The sequence below is a fragment of the Lissotriton helveticus genome, chromosome 1_1, assembly GCF_964261635.1.
Source record: "Lissotriton helveticus chromosome 1_1, aLisHel1.1, whole genome shotgun sequence".
Taxonomy (NCBI): domain Eukaryota; kingdom Metazoa; phylum Chordata; class Amphibia; order Caudata; family Salamandridae; genus Lissotriton; species Lissotriton helveticus.
The window spans coordinates 1,937,335,091-1,937,357,296 of NC_136057.1; the positions used below are offsets into that span (position 1 = coordinate 1,937,335,091).

The following is a 22,206-nucleotide window of genomic DNA, read 5'->3' on the forward strand; positions in this document are numbered from 1 at the left end:
TCGGGATGGTACCCAGCCAGGTGCCTATGGAGAGGCCATTTTCTCCATGTATTCTGCATTGCAGCCTGCATGGAGCAAGTGCAGAGTGCGCATGACTGGTTTGGACGGCCCCAGAAGGCCGACCAAACCAGGCATGCTCACTCAGGAGTGGGCACACCCCTCCTCCCCTGCCCAGTCCAGCCCTGCTCACAGAGCAGTTCCAAGCAGGCACCCGCCCGCAGCCAAACACTTCGCTTTCTCGCAGTGCGAGAAGCAGAAACATAAAATGGTAGTTTTACCATTTTAAGTTTCTGCTTCTCCACTGCGAGAAAGCAGTGGGGCGCTGCTGCTCCACCCTAGTGGAGGAGCCACCCCTGAAAAGACCTCACACTGACCAGCCTCCTTATGTTTTTGCAGATCAACATTTGATGGACTGTGGAGGGAAGTTTATTGTAGTGCGACAATAAGGGCAGAAACCACCATACAAACCAGTACCCTGATCACCATCTTATGAGTTTGCATAGTAGTAGTTGCAGTGATAACATGTGTGTATTACATAATGGGCAGAACCCCCATTAGCAAGCTTGCAGATTACCTTTTCATATAAGGAGGAAGTTGGTACTGCCCCATGTGTCACATGACCCGTTAACAAAGAACCTATACTAGCCAGCTTCCAGAACATTGCCTTTTGAGTGTGTATGACGTTACTGCTCGATGTTGGGTCTCGTCTTTTGAGTAACTATTTATTCAACTAGAACAAACATCTCCCAGTCTCTTGAATGTCTTAAACTTTCCATGCAATATTTAGGAAATGTGAAATGGTGGGAAGCTTGTGTGGCCAGAATTTGTTTCAGATGGTGACCCACTCATTAAGCGATGAACCACTGCAGCCTTGACCCGTGACCTCTGTGTTAGTCCTCAAACATTTAGCAGAGCGCGTGCCCCAACTATTGACGTAGAGAGCATTGTTCACCTTGGCTGATGTTTCGTTAAAAAACACAGACCCTACAATAAGCCCGCCCTTATGACGCAAATTAAACATGGAGGTAGAGCCCTACATACACAGATTAGGAACGCTGCAGAGATAAAAAGGTCAACCAAAGCACGGGTATAGGAATGTAACTTCCTTAAAGCGGATTCAGTTTCACAATAACCCGCCTCATTACCATAACTCTAGGTCTTTGCTTCGACGTCGAGTCCAAGAAGGGGATAATTAACACAAAAGGAGAACATGTGCGAATATACACTTCAAAGTAAGAAATACTGTCACTAATTACAGTGCCACGCTGCCAGTTGCCACATTGGTCTCTTTGCAGCATAACGAGGAGATGTAGGTCACGTTAACACACTCCAATTCCCATCCAGGACTTTAATTGCATACTCTTGTAGCAGCAACGCTTGCTCGCACACACAAGAAGGCATCTCCTATGGGCCTACGGGAGGCTAGGATATGAAACAGGAGCACTGGTCTAGGAGCCGAGTCACTGACCTTTGAACCTGGAGTACTGGATTCTAATCACAGCAGATAACCCAATAATCATGTGACAAAGGGAAAACCACGGTGACCCTCTGCATAATATCAGAAATACCAGTAATGTCCATTGACACGTTCTCACCTCTCTTCCTTCCTCCTCATCACAGTCTGTTTCTGCCATCTAATCTCAACTGGACCACACTCAACCCCACAGCATTTTTTGTTTCTCAAAATATTACATGAAAGCACTTTGTTAAAAAGTGCATTTCTAATGCTTAATGGCACAAAACTCTGGGACAACTTCGGTGTTCAAATTTCACAGGTTAAATACACATTCAGAGCATGTGGGGGATATTGGTGTGTGCAGGTGTAATTGGCAGAATTCTGCTGTTTACAGATTTCTTTTTTTCTATATAACTTTAGGGCAAGGTATAAGCACAGTACCAAATGACCATAAGATGTAGCACCAAACACAGCAGACTTGTGCATGCAAAGTAGGTAGTACATAGAGAATGCGTAGGTGAAGATACTTGGAATAGAGGCTCTAACCACAACTCTTAACGTAAAAACAACAGTTGATGGACAGAATGCAGAACAATGTCATACATTCACCCCAGTACAGAGACCTGGGCCTAAATCCATTGTTCCTTTGCTCACCATGCCCCCACAGTTTGAACCCAGCCATAGGCAAATCAGTCTTGACCCTGTGCCCCATGGGAACAGTCCAGCCCAAACTGCCAAGCCAGGTCCTCCCTGGACTGGAAACAAGCATCCTAGGACCGGTTTCGGGCTTTCAGCCCTCATCAGCCAGGATAGCTTGATTACAGTGGCATGGAGAGCACGGTTTTGCTTTGTTCGCCCTAAGTTGGCAGGGTATGCCCAGGCATGGGTCCCTTGCTCACTTTGCCACTGGATTCAAGATAGCCTGGTTGATGAGGGTTATGAACCCGAAACCTGTCCCAGGATGTTTGTTTCCGGTCCAGGGAAGACTTGGCTTGGCAGTTCGGGCTGAACAGTTCCCATAAGGCACAGGGTCAGACTGATTTGCATATGGCCATGTCTGAACTGGGGTGGCGGAGTGAGCTAAAGAATGATGATGGATTAAACCCAGATCAATTGACTGGGGGTGAGTGCTTGTATTGTCAACGCTCCGTCCATCATCCCCTTTGGTTTTGCTTTGTTCGCCCTAAGTTGGCATGGTATGCCCAGATGTGGGTCCCTTGCTCACTTTGCCACTGGATTCAAGATAGCCTGGCTGATGAGGGTTATGAACCCGAAACCGGTCCCAGGATGCTTGTTTCCGGTCCAGAGAAGACTTGGCCTGGCAGTTCAGGCTGAACTGTTACCATAAGGCACAGGGTCAGACTGATTTGCATATGGCCATGTCTGAACTGGGGTGGCGGAGTGAGCTAAAGAATGATGATGCATTAAACCCAGATCAGTCGACTGTGGGTGAGTGCTTGTATTGTCAATGCTCCATCCATCATCCCCTTTGGTTTTGCTTTCTTCGCCCTAAGTTGGCAGGGTATGCCCAGACATGGGTCCCTTGCTCACTTTGCCACTAGATTCAAGATAGCCTGGCTGATGAGGGTTATGAACCCGAAACCGGTCCCAGGATGCTTGTTTCCGGTCCAGAGAAGACTTGGCCTGGCAGTTCGGGCTGAACTGTTCCCATAAGGCACAGGGTCAGACTGATTTGCATATGGCCATGTCTGAACTGGGATGGCGGAGTGAGCTAAAGAATGATGATGGATTAAACCCAGATCAGTTGACTGTGGGTGAGTGCTTGTATTGTCAATGCTCCATCCATCATCCCCTTTGGTTTTGCTTTGTTCGCCCTAAGTTGGCAGGGTATGCCCAGACGTGGGTCCCTTGCTCACTTTGCCACTAGATTCAAGATAGCCTGGCTGATGAGGGTTATGAAACCGAAACCGGTCCCAGGATGCTTGTTTCCAGTCCAGGGAAGGCTTGGCCTGGCAGTTCGGGCTGAACTGTTCCCATAAGGCACAGGGTTAAACTGATTTGCACATGGCCATGTCTGAACTGGGGTGGCGGAGTGAGCTAAAGAATGATGATGGATTAAACCCAGATCAATTGACTGGGGGTGAGTGCTTGTATTGTCAACGCTCCGTCCATCATCCCCTTTGGTTTTGCTTTGTTCGCCCTAAGTTGTCAGGGTATGCCCAGATGTGGGTCCCTTGCCCACTTTGCCACTGGATTCAAGATAGCCTGGCTGATGAGGGTTATGAACCCGAAACCGGTCCCAGGATGCTTGTTTCCGGTCCAGAGAAGACTTGGCCTGGCAGTTCGGGCTGAACTGTTCCCATAAGGCACAGGGTCAGACTGATTTGCATATGGCCATGTCTGAACTGGGGTGGCGGAGTGAGCTAAAGAATGATGATGGATTAAACCCAGATCAGTTGACTGGGGGTGAGTGCTTGTATTGTCAACGCTCCGTCCATCATCCCCTTTGGTTTCACATCTCTTAACGTACCATTGTTGCGAGGTCCAAAGCCCCCACACTATCATATTTAAGTGCACAGGCCCTCCATTTGTAGACTAACTTTTCAGCCCTTGCACAGTAGTTTATGCCTCTTTATCAGTCCTACAGAGATGGATATTCTGCCTGTTGCCAATGCCTGGCAGTGTCCCTCTTAGCTACCAAAAAGGCCAGCCCGCCTATATTCCGTTGGCCCTAGTCTTCAACCAATCCTCCATTATTCCTAGTAGGGGTTATCTTAGGATCCATGACTAATAGGAACTGCAAAACATCTACAAGGCAGGCATACATCCCTCACCAGTAATGCTCTATAACTGAGCAAACCCAGCTCATCCAATATATGACTCTTATGGGGACTGACATCTCGTGCACTCCAAGTGTGAGCCCTCCCCATTTTCCATAGTCTATTCGGACTATGAAGTTATTTGAATTAGATTAGTTGCAGGTACGAGGGGATGGACAGTATCTGGGCTGCCATCTGGGTCTCCTGCAATTCGTCATCTCCCATCTCCCCGACATCTCGTTCCCAGGCCTCTCGCAAGCCTTTGAGAGGATCATAGCCGTTAACAGAAGGGACCGATGCAGTCTTGGTGTGCCTTTTCTGCCCAGTGTCTCCATAGTCAATTTGGATTCAGGGGATTATACTCTAGCACTTCACATAGAGCGTCTCAATGTGTCTAGGGTGTAATGCAACTGAAGGTACCTAAAAAATTGAGAGTTGGGGAGTTCAAACTTCACTAAAAGGTGTTCAGCGATGTGAATATGATCATGGTCCAATACGTCACTAAGACGGGAGATGACTATAAGGTCGCACTGTCGTAAGCCCTCCAGTTGTGCGACCCGCTTCAGCCGGTTCCCTGCCCAAAGAGACTTTTGTGCAGCAAGTTTGCCTCACCATTTCATATGATTGCGTGCTGCACACCAGCTGAGGAAAGGAAGCCTAGTGATCTTGGGAAGTGAACGTGGGAGTGGGGCCCCCCATACAATAAATGAAACATACTAAGTCTCTCAAGAGTAGTCGACTCCAGGTGGAGTCTTGGTGATACAGAAACAGCCAGTCCCCTATTTGTACCATTTCTATGCCCACTGATGGGGGAAAAGATCCGGAAGGTCCAGACTTCCCCATGAATGCCGGCAGCGTACACTTAGAAATGGAGACCCTGGGTATTTTACCCACGCAGATAAAGAAGGTTACCAAAGCCTGGAAATCCTGGAAGCAAGCATACGCGACAAAGAATGGGTGATTTATTTATTTTAGGATGTATAAGAACAGAGGACAAACTATCATTTTATATACTCCCCCCCCCCCCCCACCGCTCCCCCCCCGCCCCTCGCCCCAACCCATCACATTTAGAGGCAAAGTCTCAGCATATACGGCGCAGGATGGACATTTTCTTGTCCCAGGCTTTGCGAGGGTCACAAGATCTATATCCCAGTATCATAACATATCCTCAGCCTTCTTATATTGATTGTCTGGTAGGGGTTGGAAAGGTATGTCAGTTAAGTGTAAGTATGTAGACTTGCCACAGTTCACAATTCCTCCCCATCAACTTCGAATATAGGCACGTTTGATATTTCTGCTACTGTCGCTATCACCATCCTTTCAACCTTCATTCATTTTCTGTCATTTAGCATGTCACCTCAACTCTACTCATTAGAAGGCTTTTTCCTTACTTGGGATTTCTGGTGTTATCCTTTCTGATTTTCCCACTCTCAAATTTACAGTCTCCTGGAAAGACCCTCCTTTACCCCCATTATTACAAGGGCACCCCACAACTGTTACTGGGCTTTGGAAGCAACAGTCGTACAGAGAGCGCAAGGCCGGGAAGTCTGTGAAGGCAGTTCTCTAGCATACAACAGGGTACTTCCATGAAGGGTATGCACTTATCCACCTGCCTCCTTGGCTTTGCCTTCGGCATTTGCCATCTTTGAAGTACAGAAATACTTGTCTTGCATTGTGTGCGCCTTGGAGAAACCAATGGAGTGCACAGAATTTTTTCTGGTTCCCTACAAATCACACGCTTGACTTTCTGCAGAGGGCTTGCATACTGTGAGCAGGCCCCTCTCCCTCGCTACACATGCTTGATGACCGGTTAAGAAATTTAGGGTCCAGCTGACCCAACTTTTTGCATTCATTTTGAAACCCAATTTTGGGATCCTAGGCAATCCCAAACTCCATCCACCCAAATACTTGCTCATACATACCCGGCGTCGCCCCCCGAAGCATGCCACCACCCTCTGTGGTCCTCTAATAATTTTTCCTAAAGAGCCATTTACCTTAAATTTGCCACTGGAGAACTACAAAGGAGCATTCAACAACCTTAAGACCTTTGTTAGATCTGCCTCTTCTCCTCTCAGTATTTCCTTTTTACCCATCTATGACTCTTCCCCATTCCCTGCAATCTATGTTCACAATCTACCAAACTATCTACCTTTTGGCATATTGACTGTGCAATATAAGCATGATAGAATATTATAAATAAAATTAAAGAATATGGCAGGAGTTGCCTGCCCCCAATCAACATGCATAGACGCTTGGCTTTCAGATACCTGGCTGGTTCCAATGGTGGGCAGGCAGGTGGCCAGGACTCCTTATGCGCCTCCAAGTTGTCAATGATACTGTGTCTCAATTGAATGGGAGTATTCAGACCTGCAGGGTGAGAGCGCCACATCATGAAATCACAAAGCTGAACAAACAGGGAGCAAAACAGACTGAAACTAGCAATATGTAAAAACAAATATATATATATATATATATATATATATATCAAATATCATACAAATATATATATAAATATATCATTAATGGAAAAAACAGTGACAAAAATAGCATAACGAACAAGGATTGACAAAGCCAATAGGTTTCACCTGTGCAAGAGCTACTTGTCTTGCAAGTGTCTTTTAGACAAGTTGTACAGCAGCGTGTCTGCTCTTCAGCATGGCAAAAAAGTTAGTGGCGTGCCATAGAGGAGAGTGACGTACAATCGCATAGTGTTGTATAGGTGCATAGAGTAGAGTGACATACAGTGGAGTGGCATAGAGTTGTGTACAGATGTGTAGAGGGCGTGGAGTGGCGTAGAGCGACAGAAGGGAGTGGCGAAAGGTAGAAAGGAATGGCATAGAGTAGGGGAGAGAAGTGGCGGAGAGTAGAGTGATGTAGAGTGGTTTAGACTGGCGTGGAGTGGCATAGAATAGAGCAGAGCAGAGTAAAGTGGAGCGGCCTGGCATAGAGTGGCGTGCACGGTGTAAAGTAGAGTTGCATAGAGTGGCTTAGAATTGACAGAAGTAGAGTAGAGTGACAGAGTGGCGTGGAGTGGAGTAGAGTGAAGTGGCATAGAGGAGAGTCACATAGAGTAGACTGGAGTTGAACAGAGTAGAATGGCTTAGAGTAGAGTGACATACAATGGAGTGGCGTAGAGTGGAGTTCTGTGGAGTGGAATTATGTGAAGAAGGGTACCGTAGAGTGGTGTGGAGTGGAGCGGCAGCGAGCAGAGTTGTGTGGAGTGGGGTGACTTGTAATAGAGAGATGTGGAGAGTAGTAGAGTAGTGTGGAGTGGCATAGAGTGGAGTGTTGTGGAGTGGCGTAAAGTAGAGTTATGTAGAGTGGAATAGAACAGGGTGGAGTAACGTAGGGTGGAGTAACAGAGTGGAGTGCATTGACAGAGTGGAATGACAGAGTGGGCATGGTGTGGAGTGCCATAGAGTAGTAAAGTTGTAAGTAACTTAAGCTTGGAAACTAACTTAAAATCAACACAAAAGTAAGAGGCATAAAGGGCATGAATGGCTAAAAATCAATGAAAATAGGTGTGTCGCGGCAAGCATCATGAAGGGGTAAATGTGTTGTTACTGTGACATTTATATATTGTAATGGCTTAATTCAACTCATGTAAAATATAGTTTTTTTTATTTTAGTTGTACAAGTAAGCCAAAAGAGGCATACATAAACAATGTCCAAAAATGAGTTTGAAAACAAAGAAAAGAGAAACAAGAACTGGAAACAGATTATGTTTTCTGAAACATGCATCTGTATCACAGTGGACAGACACTAATAAAGTTGAATTAATCTGTGCTTTGTCTATGCTCCACAGATGGAAAAGAAAGTAACGCCAGTCATGTGCTGGCCAATTAGGAGGCAGCAAAAAAGAGTGGCAATGAAGCCAACAAATTGTAAGCCCTAGCTGTGCTCCAAGCTTTTTATTGTAAACAATACCCCCCACAAGCAACAGCGCATCCCTGCAGGCGAGACCCAAAAATAAACAAGCATTTGCAATGCAATAGGTCTCGCAGTTACACGAGTTTAAGCTATTGGCATTGTAAATAACAATTCCTTTTTATTATGTTTTTAAAATGAAAACAAAAATAAAAGGCATTGTTATTTGCAATGTCAATAGCTCAAACTCGCGTAAATGCGTGACCCATTGCATTGCAAATGCTTTTTATAATAAGCTACTTGAAAATGTATCTGTTTTTATATTTTTAAACTGTAAATTGACAATGTTTTTTACTGTTTGTATACTTGGATAGTTTTGTACAAACTAACCGAATAAAGTTATTTTGATTGAAGTTTTAATTGTTGTTCTTATCTAGTCGCATTTTCTGTGCATTCAAAGACAGGGGTCAAATGTCAGGCTGTGTTGTCTGACAGAGCACTGTTGTTAATTTTCCTTCTCTAATTTCAAAGTAAGCGGATATATACGGCAATCTAGCTGTGGAAGGAACGGATATTTTCTAGCACCACAAAATGTAAATGTCTATCAATTAACTGGGGAGATATATTTCAGAACATATCAGATTTCGGAAAGCACAAATTAAGCACATTTTTGGGGAATTCTGAATTGTGGTGAAAACAGATTTTCATACGATCAAAACAAATCAATATACAAGGTGATGCCATTTCCATACATTATCGTTTGTGCATTGTATGAATTTTTCAGTAAACTGTGTGTCCCTGCAAATGGAATTGTTATTTTGATTGAAAATGTGCGGTCTGTAATGACAGTTCGCTACCACTCCATGCATACTCCACACTACGTTACTTCACTCTACACCACTCGACTCTCCAACACTACACCACTCCACGCCACTCAACTTCACTCTATGCTACTCCACTCTATGTCCCTTCACTCTCGTCACGACACTCCATGTTACGCCATGCCACTGTACTCCACTCTATGGCACTCCACTTCACACACCTCCACTCTAGGACACTCTGTTCTAGGCATCTCTGTGGCACTGTACTCCACTCTACAACTTTCTAGAACACTCTACTACAGTCTATTCTATGCTACTCTATTCTAAGCCCCTTCAATCTATGCACTTCTACACTTCACTTTACATCACTCCACAACACTCTACTTTCTACGCCATTCCATGACACTCCATGACATTCTATGCCACTCCACAACGCTCCACTCTACACACCACTCCATTACTCTTTATGCCACTCCACTCAACTAAACTCCATTCCACTAACTTTTACTCCAGATGAACAGCAGCCACATTGGAGCACACCATGGATATAACACATTGGCAAAGCCAACAGCTCATGCGTAAGAAAGACCTATTGGCTTTGGCAATGCTTGTTTGTAGTTTGTAGGCCAGTTTTATGGCAAAGTGGACCTTTCTTTTTTCAAACATGTTTTATTGCATTTCAGTAAGCACTGTTTTATCACATACCAGTCATGTGTGACAATACAGTCTGGTTTGAGTGTATAAGACAGACGTTATGTATACGTAATGGGTCTTTTGCATTGGGTAATATATTGGATATAGCTGAAACAATACAGTTTACTCATGTAACTGGTCTGTAACAACAGACAGCTGGAAAATTAAACAAAGAGTACCTTTATATACCTGGACCCTTCACCCAGAACCCCAAACTGTCATCTCTGTTCCAGGTCTCTACAAATTGTGTGATTAGTAAGTAGCAATGTCCCATGAATAGGATAGCCAAAAAAGGCTAAAGCTACATTGTGTGAATATGGTCTTGGAGGATGTGGATTGATGGTTAGTCATCGTTGTCATCCGGTCTGGGGGGGGGCTTAGAGCCACAGGAGGGGATGGGGGTCATGTGGTGTATCTTTAAAGCAATGGGTGGTACTCAGGGTCTTTTTGAGATTGAAAGGTTTCCAGTAAATCGTCCCAAATCATGAGTAAAAGTCACTTACGGAGACTACAGTATTCCTCCTTGTGGAGAGCACAACTCATAGCTGTGCTGCAGCGTATGACATATTCTCTCCAGGTACAGGCTGGTAGCGTTCTTGGGGATTTCCAGCATCTGGCGATCTGCTGCTTCGCATGAAGAAGCTCCATAACCACAAATTTACCTGTGATTTTAAAACTTTTGGGTTTGGGTTAGAGGCTCAGTAGGCAGTGTTCAATATTATCCCAGTGGGCAGCACCTGTCAGTGCTGCACGTTTATCCACCCAATAAGAAGTCAATGCAGAGGAAGGCCATAGCATATGCAATACGTCTGCAGTGTCTGTGTGACATCTAGGGCATGTAGGGGGTGGCTGCAGGTAAGATTGCATGAAGTCAGATGTGGGGGTCAGTCAAATGTGTTAGCTGGATCTGGTCCCACTCTTTCGGAGTTTCCATCTCTTTCTTGCTCTGCATCGGAGGATCTTCTGATCAAGCTCAAATCGGGTTCACCTTTAGACCCGTGCCCTGCCAAATTCTTGGCTGGGGTGGCGGAGGTGATGAATCCGCTGATTAATCCCATTCTTAATCTATCCTTGATCAGGGAGGTGGTGCCCGCAGTTTGGAAGCAGGCGATGGTTGTTCCATTGCTCAAAAAGCCGGGTCTGGATCCAGAGTTGCGTGCTAACTACAGGCCGATCTCCCTCATGCCCGCTCTGGCAAAGGTGGTGGAGAAACACGTGCACAAGGTGCTCTCCACTTTCCTTGAAACTCATAGTTTACTGCATTCCACCCAGTCGGGCTTTAGGACGAACTTAAGCACCGAGACGCACTCTTGGAGATCAATGAGGTTATCAAGGAAGTGCTGGATGCAGGAGGAAGGGCCATGTTGGTAATGCTAGACCTGTCGGCAGCCTTCGACACCGTCCCTCATGAGGGTCTCCTTAGTAGACTCTATGAGATCAGTCTGAGAGGGACGGGGTTGAGCTGGTTTCGATCTTATTTAGCTGGTCGCCGGCAGGTGGTCTGGGCTCCGCCCAGAGGCGGCCGTAGTGCCGCCTCTGGAGGTCGGAGTTCCGCAGGGGTCGGTATTGAGTCCGACTCTTTTTAATATCTTTCTGGCCCCTTTAGCGGCGCTGGCTGAGTCTTTTGGGGCTCAGATCCTGTCATACGTCGATGACGCTCAGCTCCTTTTCACTTGTGGAAAGGGGGCTTAGTTTGACGGAGAGGGCATTCGGGGCTGTCTTGGGGCCGTCTTTGAATGGTTTCAGCGAAACAGCCTCAAATGCAACCCAGATAAATCTGAGGTGCTATTCCTCGGGTGACAGTCTGATCTAAGTTGGCAGGAGTGGTGGCCGGTGAATATGTTTCCTCCAGTGTCATCTTCTCTGATTGCCAAGAACCTGAGGGTCAAGATTGACAACGGCTTGACACTTAAGTCCCAGGTCCTTGGATTGGCTGGCACCTGTTATGGCCTCCTCAAGATGCTGCGTAAGTTCCTTCCTCTCCTCCCGCTGGTGCATAGGAAGGTCACGGTCCAGGCCCTTATCGGTTCGAGATTGGACTATTCCAATGTCCTACATCTGGGTTTGCCTGAATATCTTCTTCAAAGGTTACAGGTAGTCCAGAACTCTGCGGCCCGTGCCGTTTTTGTCTTGCATCGTCGAGCGAGAGCTTCGGACCTTTTGATCTCCTTGCACTGGCTGCCTATTCGGAAGCGGATTGCTTTTAAAGCACTCACGTTGGCGCATAAGGCACTCCATGGTGTTGGAGCAGAGTATATCCAGAAACGGCTTGCTCTTTATAAACCGGCTAGAGCTCTGAGATCGGAATCTCTTTTTCTTGCCGTTGTCCCTGCCATTAAAAAAGTACGGGTAGGGGGGCGTTCCTTTAAACGTTTGGCGCCTCAGCTTTGAAACACTCTTCCTTTGTCACTTCGTAGTACTTCTAATCTGTTGACCTTCCGGAAGGATTTGAAGACGTGGCTTTTTAGCCAGTGATCTACTAGCACTTTTTCTTCTCTGAGCCTGCCCTTTGCAGTTTGTTGTGGGTAAGAAAGCGCCGGGACACTCTTCGGGGTAGCCGAGCGCTATAAAAGACACCCATAACATAACATAACATAACAGTTTCAGAGGTGTTAGGAATGCTCTGTGTATAAGCAAGAATTGCGATTCTCCTATTAACATGCCTAGAGAATCTAGATTTCATTAAAGACACGGAGGCTCACATTATGCAATGACTTTTAATTGCAGATCCAAGCCAGTCGCATCACAATAAAAAGGTTCCAAAAAGAACACTGAGATACAGTAAGACATTACACATAGCAACCATCAGCCTCTTTTAAATGCGGCTCCAAGCAGATAAGTAGCTCATATTTTTCTCCCTTATCTTAACACTATTGTCATTTGATATTGTTATGGATCTTTTTTTCTGGGGAGGTTTAAATTGAGGTTGAGTTAATTCTCACTATTTATCCTGTTGTATTCTCTTCTATCTACCCTTATGTAGTTTTACCTACACTTCCTACCCCCCCTTCCCCACCTACCCGGATCTGCAATTTACGGAGATCCTACCTTCCCCTTTCACTGTTTAGGCTTTAACCTTGTCGCCTTTTTACCCCCCTTTATGAGTCACTCCCCCCTCGTGAGCGCAAATCCATATTCCCTCGCACGAGATCGGCTACCTAAACTCGTTTTAACCGAGAGTTACTTTGCCGAATTGAAGGCACATGACTCCGATTATTCATGATTTTGCACCCGCAGTGAACCATGCGCCTGCTCTCTCACACGCGCTACCCCGGGAGGCATAGAGACAATCCCCGCTTCGTGAACGGAAGCAAATTAATAAACGCCGTACCTGTCTCGCGTCGAGCTCCCAGACAACCCTTGCTTCGTGACTGAAGCAAACTGAATAAACGCCATACCTTTTTCTACGCCGAGCTTCCCTCTCCGCCACGAATCCCGATGAGGGTAACAAGCATATGTTTATTAGAGGAAAGTTCCCTGGCGAGCCTCACGCTTCGTGAGTGTCTCGCCTAGGGACTTTCCTCACACACCCATGACAGTTGAGATTCAGCTGTTCATAGACGCCGGAGCCTCGCTATTTTTCGCTCGCAGAGCTAGTGTCAGGCCTGAAAAGATTTAAAAAAAAAAAAAAAAGGGGGGAGTTCAAAGGCATTTAATTTATATGCCTATATACCTATATGCTTAACTTCTCTCTAAAGATTCCCTTTCTTTAGATCAGCCCTTTGCTTCACCCCATTTCATTAGTAAAAAAGAAATATATATATATAGAACTAAGGGTGAATAATCTCATACAAATATAAAAAAAAAAAAAAAGAGAAAGGCAATATGGAAAACCTTTCTGATTCAGATTCAGAAGGAAACAGTGCTACGATCCCTAACTTTAATAGGGAGGATTTCGACAAGGGATTGAGTTATAGATCAATCAACTGTTATAGATCAGCGATCTCTGCTGGTCATGTCCTCTTTAACGGTAAGTCAATCGGTAAGAATGTGATTGTTTGTAGGGTAATGAAGAGCATCCGTTTGAAGAGGCCCCCAAGGCCGAAATATAATACTCTCTGGGATGTGGATTTGATTCTAGATCTCTGCACTTCCTGGCCAGATAATTCTTTTTTTAGCAGAAAGTTTCTTTCTTTTAAACTCGCAACTCTTCTTTGCCTTATCTCCTGTCGTAGAGTTTCTGATGTTAAAGCTCTGGAGATTTCTAATAGATCTTATAATTTATTTGGAGTTAAATTTGAAGTCTATAGAAGAACCAAGACCATGTCTGATTCAATCTTCTATCCTCGTTTCAATCCTTCCCCGAAACATTGTGTGGTTGATTGTATGAAAGCGTATGATATGACAATGTCTAATCTTCGACCGCTTAATGAGAACCAACTTCTCATTTCCTTTGTTAAGCCTCATAAGGCTATTTCCTCCACTTCCATTGCCAGATGGGTTAAGTCTGCTATGTCTCTAGCTGGTATTGATATTTCCAAATTTCAAGCTCATTCTCTTAGAGGTGCCATGGCAAGTAAATCTCTTTGGTCCGGAGGTAAGTTGGATGATAATTGAACTGCGAATTGTGAGATCTTGCGTGGGTATTCTAGAACAAAGCACCATTCCTAATCATGAAGGGCTCGGGCAAGATCCTTCCATTTAGTTTGTACGGGTTCAAGGGATGCATTTATAGGAGTATGCAGTCATCTGTAAAGCCATTAACTACATACCTACCACATCCCATGCTATACACTGTTTGCACCAGTATATGAGTAGCAGGCTAAGTTCCCAGCGGGGTCCAGTATGTGCAGAGGTACTGAATAATGGTGGCCTGTCAAGAAAAGGGAATATGGTAAATCATGGAGTTGTGTGAATTCTTGGTGTGACGCAAGTTTGCCTTCTGTGAACAGGCCTCCCACTGCCATTATTCCCGCGCCTTCCCAGGATGATAGTTAAGTCACCATGAGTGCGCCCAGTGGTGTGGGTATACCTATCAGAGGTATATTAGAGGTATTAGGGGGTGATCTGACGCTCTGTGTCTGGGTTATAGCAGCTAGTTGCCTAGAGGGGCAGCAGCTACGTTGTGCTCATTATGCAACTCCTCAGGGGGAACAGACACAGCCAGGCACCTGATGTTGACAGAGGCATAGAGAGAAGGGCGGAAGTGGCAGTAGGGCCTACCTGAAGTGCGAAATCACTCACTAGCACCGGCGGCCCTAGAGAAAGAGGAACCCTCCCCGGTGATGGCCAGCGTGGCCCTAAGCTGTTGAACTACGCCTGAGTGGAGATCTCAGCAACAATACTCAGCCCGCCCTGCAGGATCAATACCGTAGAACAGGTGGAGTAGGACAAGTGCAGCCATCCAAAGACAGTGGAGGAGGGTTCAGGGCCAAGCTTGAAGCTAAGGAGCGGGGTAATAGTGTGGCAAGTGGGACCTGCTAGTGAGCCCCCAACCTTTGGGCTCAAGTAGGGTTGCAGTGGAAGATGACTGCTTGGGAGTCAGGGGTTCTAACAGAACGATCGTAACCGAACCTCTGACTGTTCCCCCTGAGGAGTTGCATAACTGCTCCGACTATGCCTCATTACCGCCTCCCTCTTCACCTCACCTCCGTGTTACACTGCAGTGGCGGGTATCTGGGAGTATCTGTTCCGGTAAAGTTGCCTAGGGTCTCCCCGGATGTCCTCTCTGATTGGTCGCTCAGCCCAATTCACAATAAGAGCTTCCCCACCGTCTCACCGCCTCTGCACAGCCCCAAGCCTCTGCTGGTTCCTTGCTGTCACAGCCAACTCGCATGGGGGCCTCCGACCAGAGCAGCGAGGCTGCACTACGGGCCGTTAACTTCACCCGGCCGCTTGCTATTGAGACAGCACTTCTCTCTGCGCTGTCCTTCTCCAGAGCGGCTCTCAGTCACACGCCATGAGCGCGCACATGGGCTGTCCATCTCGCCTCGCTAGCGAAAGTGAAAGCATGGGGGAGTGCGAGAAAAGACGCCGCCGCCGGACACGCTCACAGCTCATGTCTACAAAAGCGTGCGTTCACAGCTCATGTCTCCAATGTCTTTACAAGCTCGTGCACCTCACCTGTCCCACTTCGCTAAGCAAGTCGGTGACACCTAATGAAGACTCTTCACTTTGAGCAATAGCAAAGGAAATATTACATCACTGCAAGAAAGTTTTTCATTCTTACTGATTTTAGAATATACAGGTCAAGGTTCAATTAAGTCATACATTTAAATTTATGGTTAGGGCTGCGAGGTCAAGGTCTGGAAGTTGGTGTGTGTTTTTTCATATGCTCAGAGTGACAGGAGAGCAAACCTCCAAGTTTTGCCATACATTTTGTAACTATCTACTCAAGCAGGGGCAGCGCCACTTAGTAGCAACATGGAGCAAGTTCTCCCAGCAAATTACACTGATGCCGTTGGCTCCACCCCACAAATCAAGACTGTCAGGTAAATACAGCTGGTTTGTTTGAAACTACAAGCAAGCTGCTGTAGACCAGTCGAGCAAGAGGGGAATGACCCACAAGCAGTGTCATCCAAACCTGCAGCAGGTACAATGCGCGGGAAAGCAGATGCAATGAAAGTTCTCGACTCTGGGGAGGAAGCCAGAGGCCTGTGAGAGAGATTCCCTGAGGACCAGGAGTAAGCTAAGAAATCCAAAGGTATGAGGGTGGGGGGGAGGGCAACGCGGAAACAGACTGAGTCCAGAGGCTAAGGATGACAGTGGTGCAGGTAGAAAAGACAACAGGTACTACAGACACCACAAATAGAAAGTGAAGTGAGTTGCACAGCTCCAGGCCCTTCCCCAGCTCCTCGTTCAATACAACAAACCACACAAGGTGTAAATCCTGGGAACATGCTGGAGATGGCCAGGTTACAAAGAACAACATTGGCGCATGGAGAACATCCCTGCAATGGAGACAGATGTTCCCAAAGCCAATGTTGATAGGCCAAATGGACATCGTGACTTTGTAGACTAAATCCTGGCGAAAAAGACGAATGCGGAAATGGTTTAAACACAGGGAACCCTATCATTGATCGAAAGATCATTTAAAAGATATACTGAAGGACTTGAGAGTTGAAAGAAGACCTCACACAGAAATTAGTGTTAGTTAGGCAAAGCCTGGAGGATACTCCTACCAATTTAAAAGTGGGTGTAGAATAACTAGGTCAAAGAGTTAAAACGTTTGAAGAAAAGACATCAAATAGGAGGCAGGATGGAGAAAAGATATTGGGCGAGATCAGTGGATTGGTAGAACAGATTTCCATTCTAGCCGAAAATTGCAAAGACATAGAAAAAAGAACATAACGAGACAACATAAGAGTGACAAATGAACAGAAAAGGAGTGGAAGAACTCAACATTTTAAGATTTCTGAATTTTATTGGCTCAAGTTCATGTTTTAAAGAAGTAGAGGAACTAGGCCGGGAGTGGGAGTAATGGGGAGAAAAACCAACAAAACCAGACAAAAAAGTTAGAGATATGTCAGACAAACTATTATTATTACCCAGAAAGAAGAATCATGAACGAAGCAATGTGACAAAGCACAGTGATATTTAACAGACAGCGTAATGCTTCTACTAGAGATCACCAAGCCTACCCCCACAAGAAAAAAAGATTTCCACCCGCTAGTTGATACCCTAAATAAGAAAGGAATGAATAAAATACAGATGGCCTTTTCCCATTGATGTTCCACACCAACTAGACGATACCAGCTATCATATCACTGTGATCTACAATGAGTCTTTAGTGAAATGGATGGAACCCACAGAAGCACCCAGAACAAGTAGGAATCTTAACCCGGAGGTAAACTGCAAAAGAGAAGCCCCAGAATGGCAGACAAAATTCAGAGAATGACGACCGAGGAGAAACTGGTCAAACCAGGACTTCTTCTGGTAAAAAATATTCAGAGTGGTCTGTCCCATATCCCAGTAGGCTAACAAGATCTCCATCAAGTACAGTCGTTAAGACACTTAATTGTTGCAATGTTGGTATGAAAATATAAATATTTATAAGACACTTTCCTTCATTAGGCAACTTAGCTACACGTTCTAGAAAATACCTACGAGAGAAGTACCGGGGACATACGTTTTTGTGGCATAATAGGTTGGAGTTATAGCTTGAAGGGAACACGAAACCAGAGTTAATTTGCAAATTTGAGAAATGTTCAGTGGTTAGCAGTGTGGGAAAGGGTTGGCTACTTTTCCATATGGGACCAGGGCTCTTGCTCCCCTGAAAAGTCCAGATTACGGTATTCAGGTATATAGAAATAAAGTCACCAAACACAACACTCAAAGTATTATCATTTAACATTAAAGGTCAAAATGCCCCAGTTAAAAAAGTAAGAGTGTTAGCACTATTAGAACAGAAGTGGCCATGCTACAAGATACCCATCTGAAATAAGGGGAGGGGAGAGAACCAATAGCAAAAAATACCCAAAGTAGATTCAACCCAGTGGACCTACAAAAACAGGACCGGAGCAATTATGTTTAGGCACGGTGTAGGTATTCTTAGACATTACCATATTAGAGACGTAATCGGACAAACATAGTAGTATGTATTTGTAAAAGGTAGGACAGGAGGTGTAATGCTCACTATTGGGACAATATATGCCCCTAACTAAAACCACCAGTACTTTAAAAAGAAAGCCCTCAGCCAGCTTAGGGGATTCACTGAAGGTTCAAGCGTTCTTACAGGAGACTTCAATCAGGTGATGGACAGCACACTGGACAATACAGCCTATTTAAGGGTGTATCTCGCGAACTAACACAAAAGAAGCTGCAAGCCGGACCTAGTTGATACATGGAAGGAACTGCACTCCACAGAACATGATTACACAAACTACTACAAATACACAGGCAGATCGTCCTCTAGGATAGACGGGATCTATACCTCCGGGAACCTCAAGAACCAGTAATACACACAAACATCGTTATTATCATGATATCAAACCATGCAGATATCCCTCACATTAAAAGATTTGATTTACACTCCAAGAGAGAAGGGTTGGTAGATCCACACTGAGAGACACAGTAAATAGGGCTGAGATAAGAGATACTATGAATGAATATCTGCAATTTAACATAACCCTAGACATAACAAAGGCCATGCTGTGGGACGTCTCTCAAATAGTAATTATGGAACTTGGTCAAGAAAGGGCCGGCCCGGCAACAGATTGCTCCCGTTCCACCACTGCAACAGCGATGGGTGCTGGCCCAAATCAACACAAGATTTTCTCAGTGACCCTCCACTTGCGACCATTGTGCATCGAGGCACTCATGCAGCTGAAGCATGTGTAGTCTCGCATGAGGAACTATGGCAATACAGTAGGCCAACAATCTGAGAAGATGCACTACCGTTCTGACCGTTATTTGATGAGCTGGGTGAAAAAAAGGGGCATTAACATCTGGAAAGCTTGGATCCATGCTTGGCTGAGGTATGCTTTGCCGGTTACGAAGTTGGGAACTGCTCCCAGGTAGTGTTGTACTTGAAGGCACTGAAGATGAGACTTGAGTGTGTTGACAGTGAGCCCTAGATCGTGAAGGAGGTCTTTGGTGATCTGGGTATGTGCTAAGCACTGTTGTTCTTTGCGCTCTTAATCAGCCAGTCATCCAAGTAAGGGAACACGTGGATGACAGTCCCCCTGAGATGAGTGGTGACTACGATAAGACAGTTTGTAAAAACTCTGGGGGCTGTGGTGACTTAAAGGCAGCCCTGTCAACTGACAATCCTGGCCACTTACCATAAATCGGAGGTATCAGCAGTGTGCAGGGTGGATCAGGATGTAAAAGTAGGGTCCTTCAGGTCGAGTGTGGTCATGAAGTCACCTTGCTGAAGTAGAGGGATGACATCATGGAGCGTGACCATGTGGAAGTGCTCTGACAGAATGTATTTGTTGAGGGGCTTGAGGTCAAGTGGCAGCATAGGAAGGAACTGCAGGGAGCACTGGGTGGTGGACACCATCTCCACAAGTTCTCATTCTGCTGTACCTTGAGCAGCCTCACCTTATGAAAGGTGGCAGACTGATGGAGAACCTCATGGTTGGAGGTGGTATCTGGTGGGATGGTTTGGTGGTGCAGAGGTCTGGGTCAATGTCCCCAGTGTCCCTAGATGGATCCATGTCATAATCATCCCACAGGTTATCCCAGGCTCAGGGTTGAATGGGGTCTCATAGGGAACCCTTTGGTGAATTATGCGGAGGTGGTCCCTGTGGATGAGGTGAAATGCAAAGAGGAGGATGCAGGAGAAGGAGGAAGAGGACGTGGTTTAGGAGGAAGAGGGCTAGTGCGTCGTGTCCAGGTGCTTCTTGGTCTTGGCTGGTGGAGCAGGCTCTAAGGCAAGACCTCCTCGAAAGTCAGATTCCTCTTGTGAGGGACAGAGTCCTGAACCTTTGGAGAGGGTTGAGTGATGATCCTGCCGGTCTGCGAGTGAATGAGGATCTGCTTCTACCGAGCATCGACCTCTTCCTGTAGACACTGCAGAATGGGTGCCTCCTGGTTCTTGGCTTCAGCACAGGATGGGGCTTCGGGTGCCAGGCCCTTAGGCACAGTAGGTATTTTGTGGCCAGCTCGTGCCGAGAAAGTTTGCAGGATGGGCTTTGAGGGTAATTTCAGTCCTGGTGTCTAAGATTTTGTCGCCACTGGTGGCCGGGTCTTCTGCAGCGGTTTCGTTGCTGATGGCTGACTCAGAGTTGGATCTGAGGGCTTTTGTCAATGCAGACCATGGCCTTCACGCAGTGGTGTACTGGAATTATACACAAAGTGGAGACAAGGGGGTGGAAAAGATCAGGTCGCCCTCCACTCAAAGAATTCAACACAAGAAAAGACCTGTTCTATTAACTGTATGAACTGCTATGGGCGTCCACCATATATTTTTCACTCACACACTTTTGTGTGACGCGACCGTGGATCAATCTCTCCCATCTGCCATAGGTTGCTTCGATCACTAATATATCTTAAAACCTAGTGTTTTGCGCTGTCTCTGCCTGTGTAGCCTTCCCACGGAGGTGAAAAAAACCTGCAAGTGCGAGTGAAAGTGAAAAAAGGTGAGGAAAAAGTTGGCAATGCTTTACGGGAGTAACACCATGGGAGTTTACAGACTGGTACTCACCTGCAACCGCAGGTTCTTATCATTTGTAAATCAAGTAAGTGATAGGAAGAAAGGAGAACAAAAACGTGTTTGGTGTGGTGTGTATGAACCCTGTGAGGAGTACCGGGATCTGGCGTTGAAAGCCCGGTACACCTAGTCTAAAAACGAGCTAGACAACCACTGGCTAATCTACTTTATTCCTTGCTGTGTGTCTGCTCAATTAAAACCAACATGTTTCATTGCCGGTGTAGTCTTGCAGCAATTTCGTCAGGGTAAGGGTCAGTTGTCCACACTACACCACACTTCCTATCACTTATTTAATTTATAAGTCGGCAGTCGCTAATGATGAGAACCTGAGGATGCAGGCGAGTACCAGTCTGTAAACTCCCATGGTGTTATTCCCGTGAGGCACTGCCAACTTTTTCTCACCTTTTTTCACTTTCACTCGCACTTGCAGGTTCTTTCCACATCCGTGGGAAGGCTACACAGGCAGAGACAGCACAAAACACTAGGTTTTAAGATATATTAGTGATTGAAGCAACCTATGGTAGATGGGAGATATTGATCCACTGTCCAGCCACACAAAAGTGTGTGAGTGTAAAAATATATGGTGGACGCCCATAGCAGTTCATACAGTTAATAGAACAGGTCTTTTCATGTGTTGAGTGGTGTACTGGAAGCCTGACACTGGACTTCTGCGATCGATGCACGACCCTCTCGAGGGCTGTGCTCTGCCTGAATTAAATGATGGGGAGGTGGTAGAGGGCAGGAGGTCATACCAGCGGTCGATGCTTCTGTGGTTGGACCTCCTGAGTTTCCTCTGCCTCAGACTCCAAATCGGAATTCGGCTCAGGGCTGAAGAGTAGGACCTGCTTGCCCGACAGCCAGGGCTCTGATTCCTCCCTGTGAGTGCGGTCTCCATTCCTCTGTGTCATGGTCAGTCAAGCAAGTCGTCGATCACTTGAGTACTGCAAAGTCTTTTTGGAGCGGAAGGCGAGACAGCCAGAACTGGTGGCCGCGTCATACTCTGGAGACAGGAAGAAGTTGCAGACTGGATGGAGGTCTGTCCAGAGGTACTTCCAAGTGGCACTGTGCACAGTATTGGCAGCAGTCCTTTCCATCACAATGTCTGCAGTCTGGGTGAAGGAAGACAAAGGAATGACCCTAGAGGTTTGTCAAGTCAAACCCACTCACTGTGCTAGGCGCAGGTCGCCATAGCACTGAAAGTATGGCAGACAATTGTTTTCACCAACAGTAATGGAAAGTCCTAAAGCGTCCATTGACAAACACAGCGAGGCGTCGGCTCAGAGCTCAGTGAAAATATGTCCGAACCTGATGACAGAAAAATAGCAATGGAGCCAATGCCCAAGCGCATTACCAGTAGGAGGAGGAGGCACTATACCTAATGCCTCAAAATACTTCTTTTAAAAAAACAAGCTGCACACATTCGAGCCCAACACTAGATAGCAGGAGTATGCAGAGCATGTGTATTTACAGCTACACATGCCATGAACAATGTAT

The 22,206-nt window shown here is 46.0% G+C and overlaps 1 protein-coding gene across 1 annotated transcript in view; it reads right to left on the reverse strand.

Annotated features, from left to right (window-relative positions):
- Nucleotides 1-22,206, reverse strand: part of QSOX1 (quiescin sulfhydryl oxidase 1) — a 350,420-nt gene that overhangs the window by 146,665 nt on the left and 181,549 nt on the right. The window contains exon 4 of the mRNA XM_078643550.1: nt 6,504-6,603. Coding sequence (XP_078499676.1) covers nt 6,504-6,603 — 100 coding nt within the window. The remainder of the gene's footprint in view (nt 1-6,503; nt 6,604-22,206) is intronic.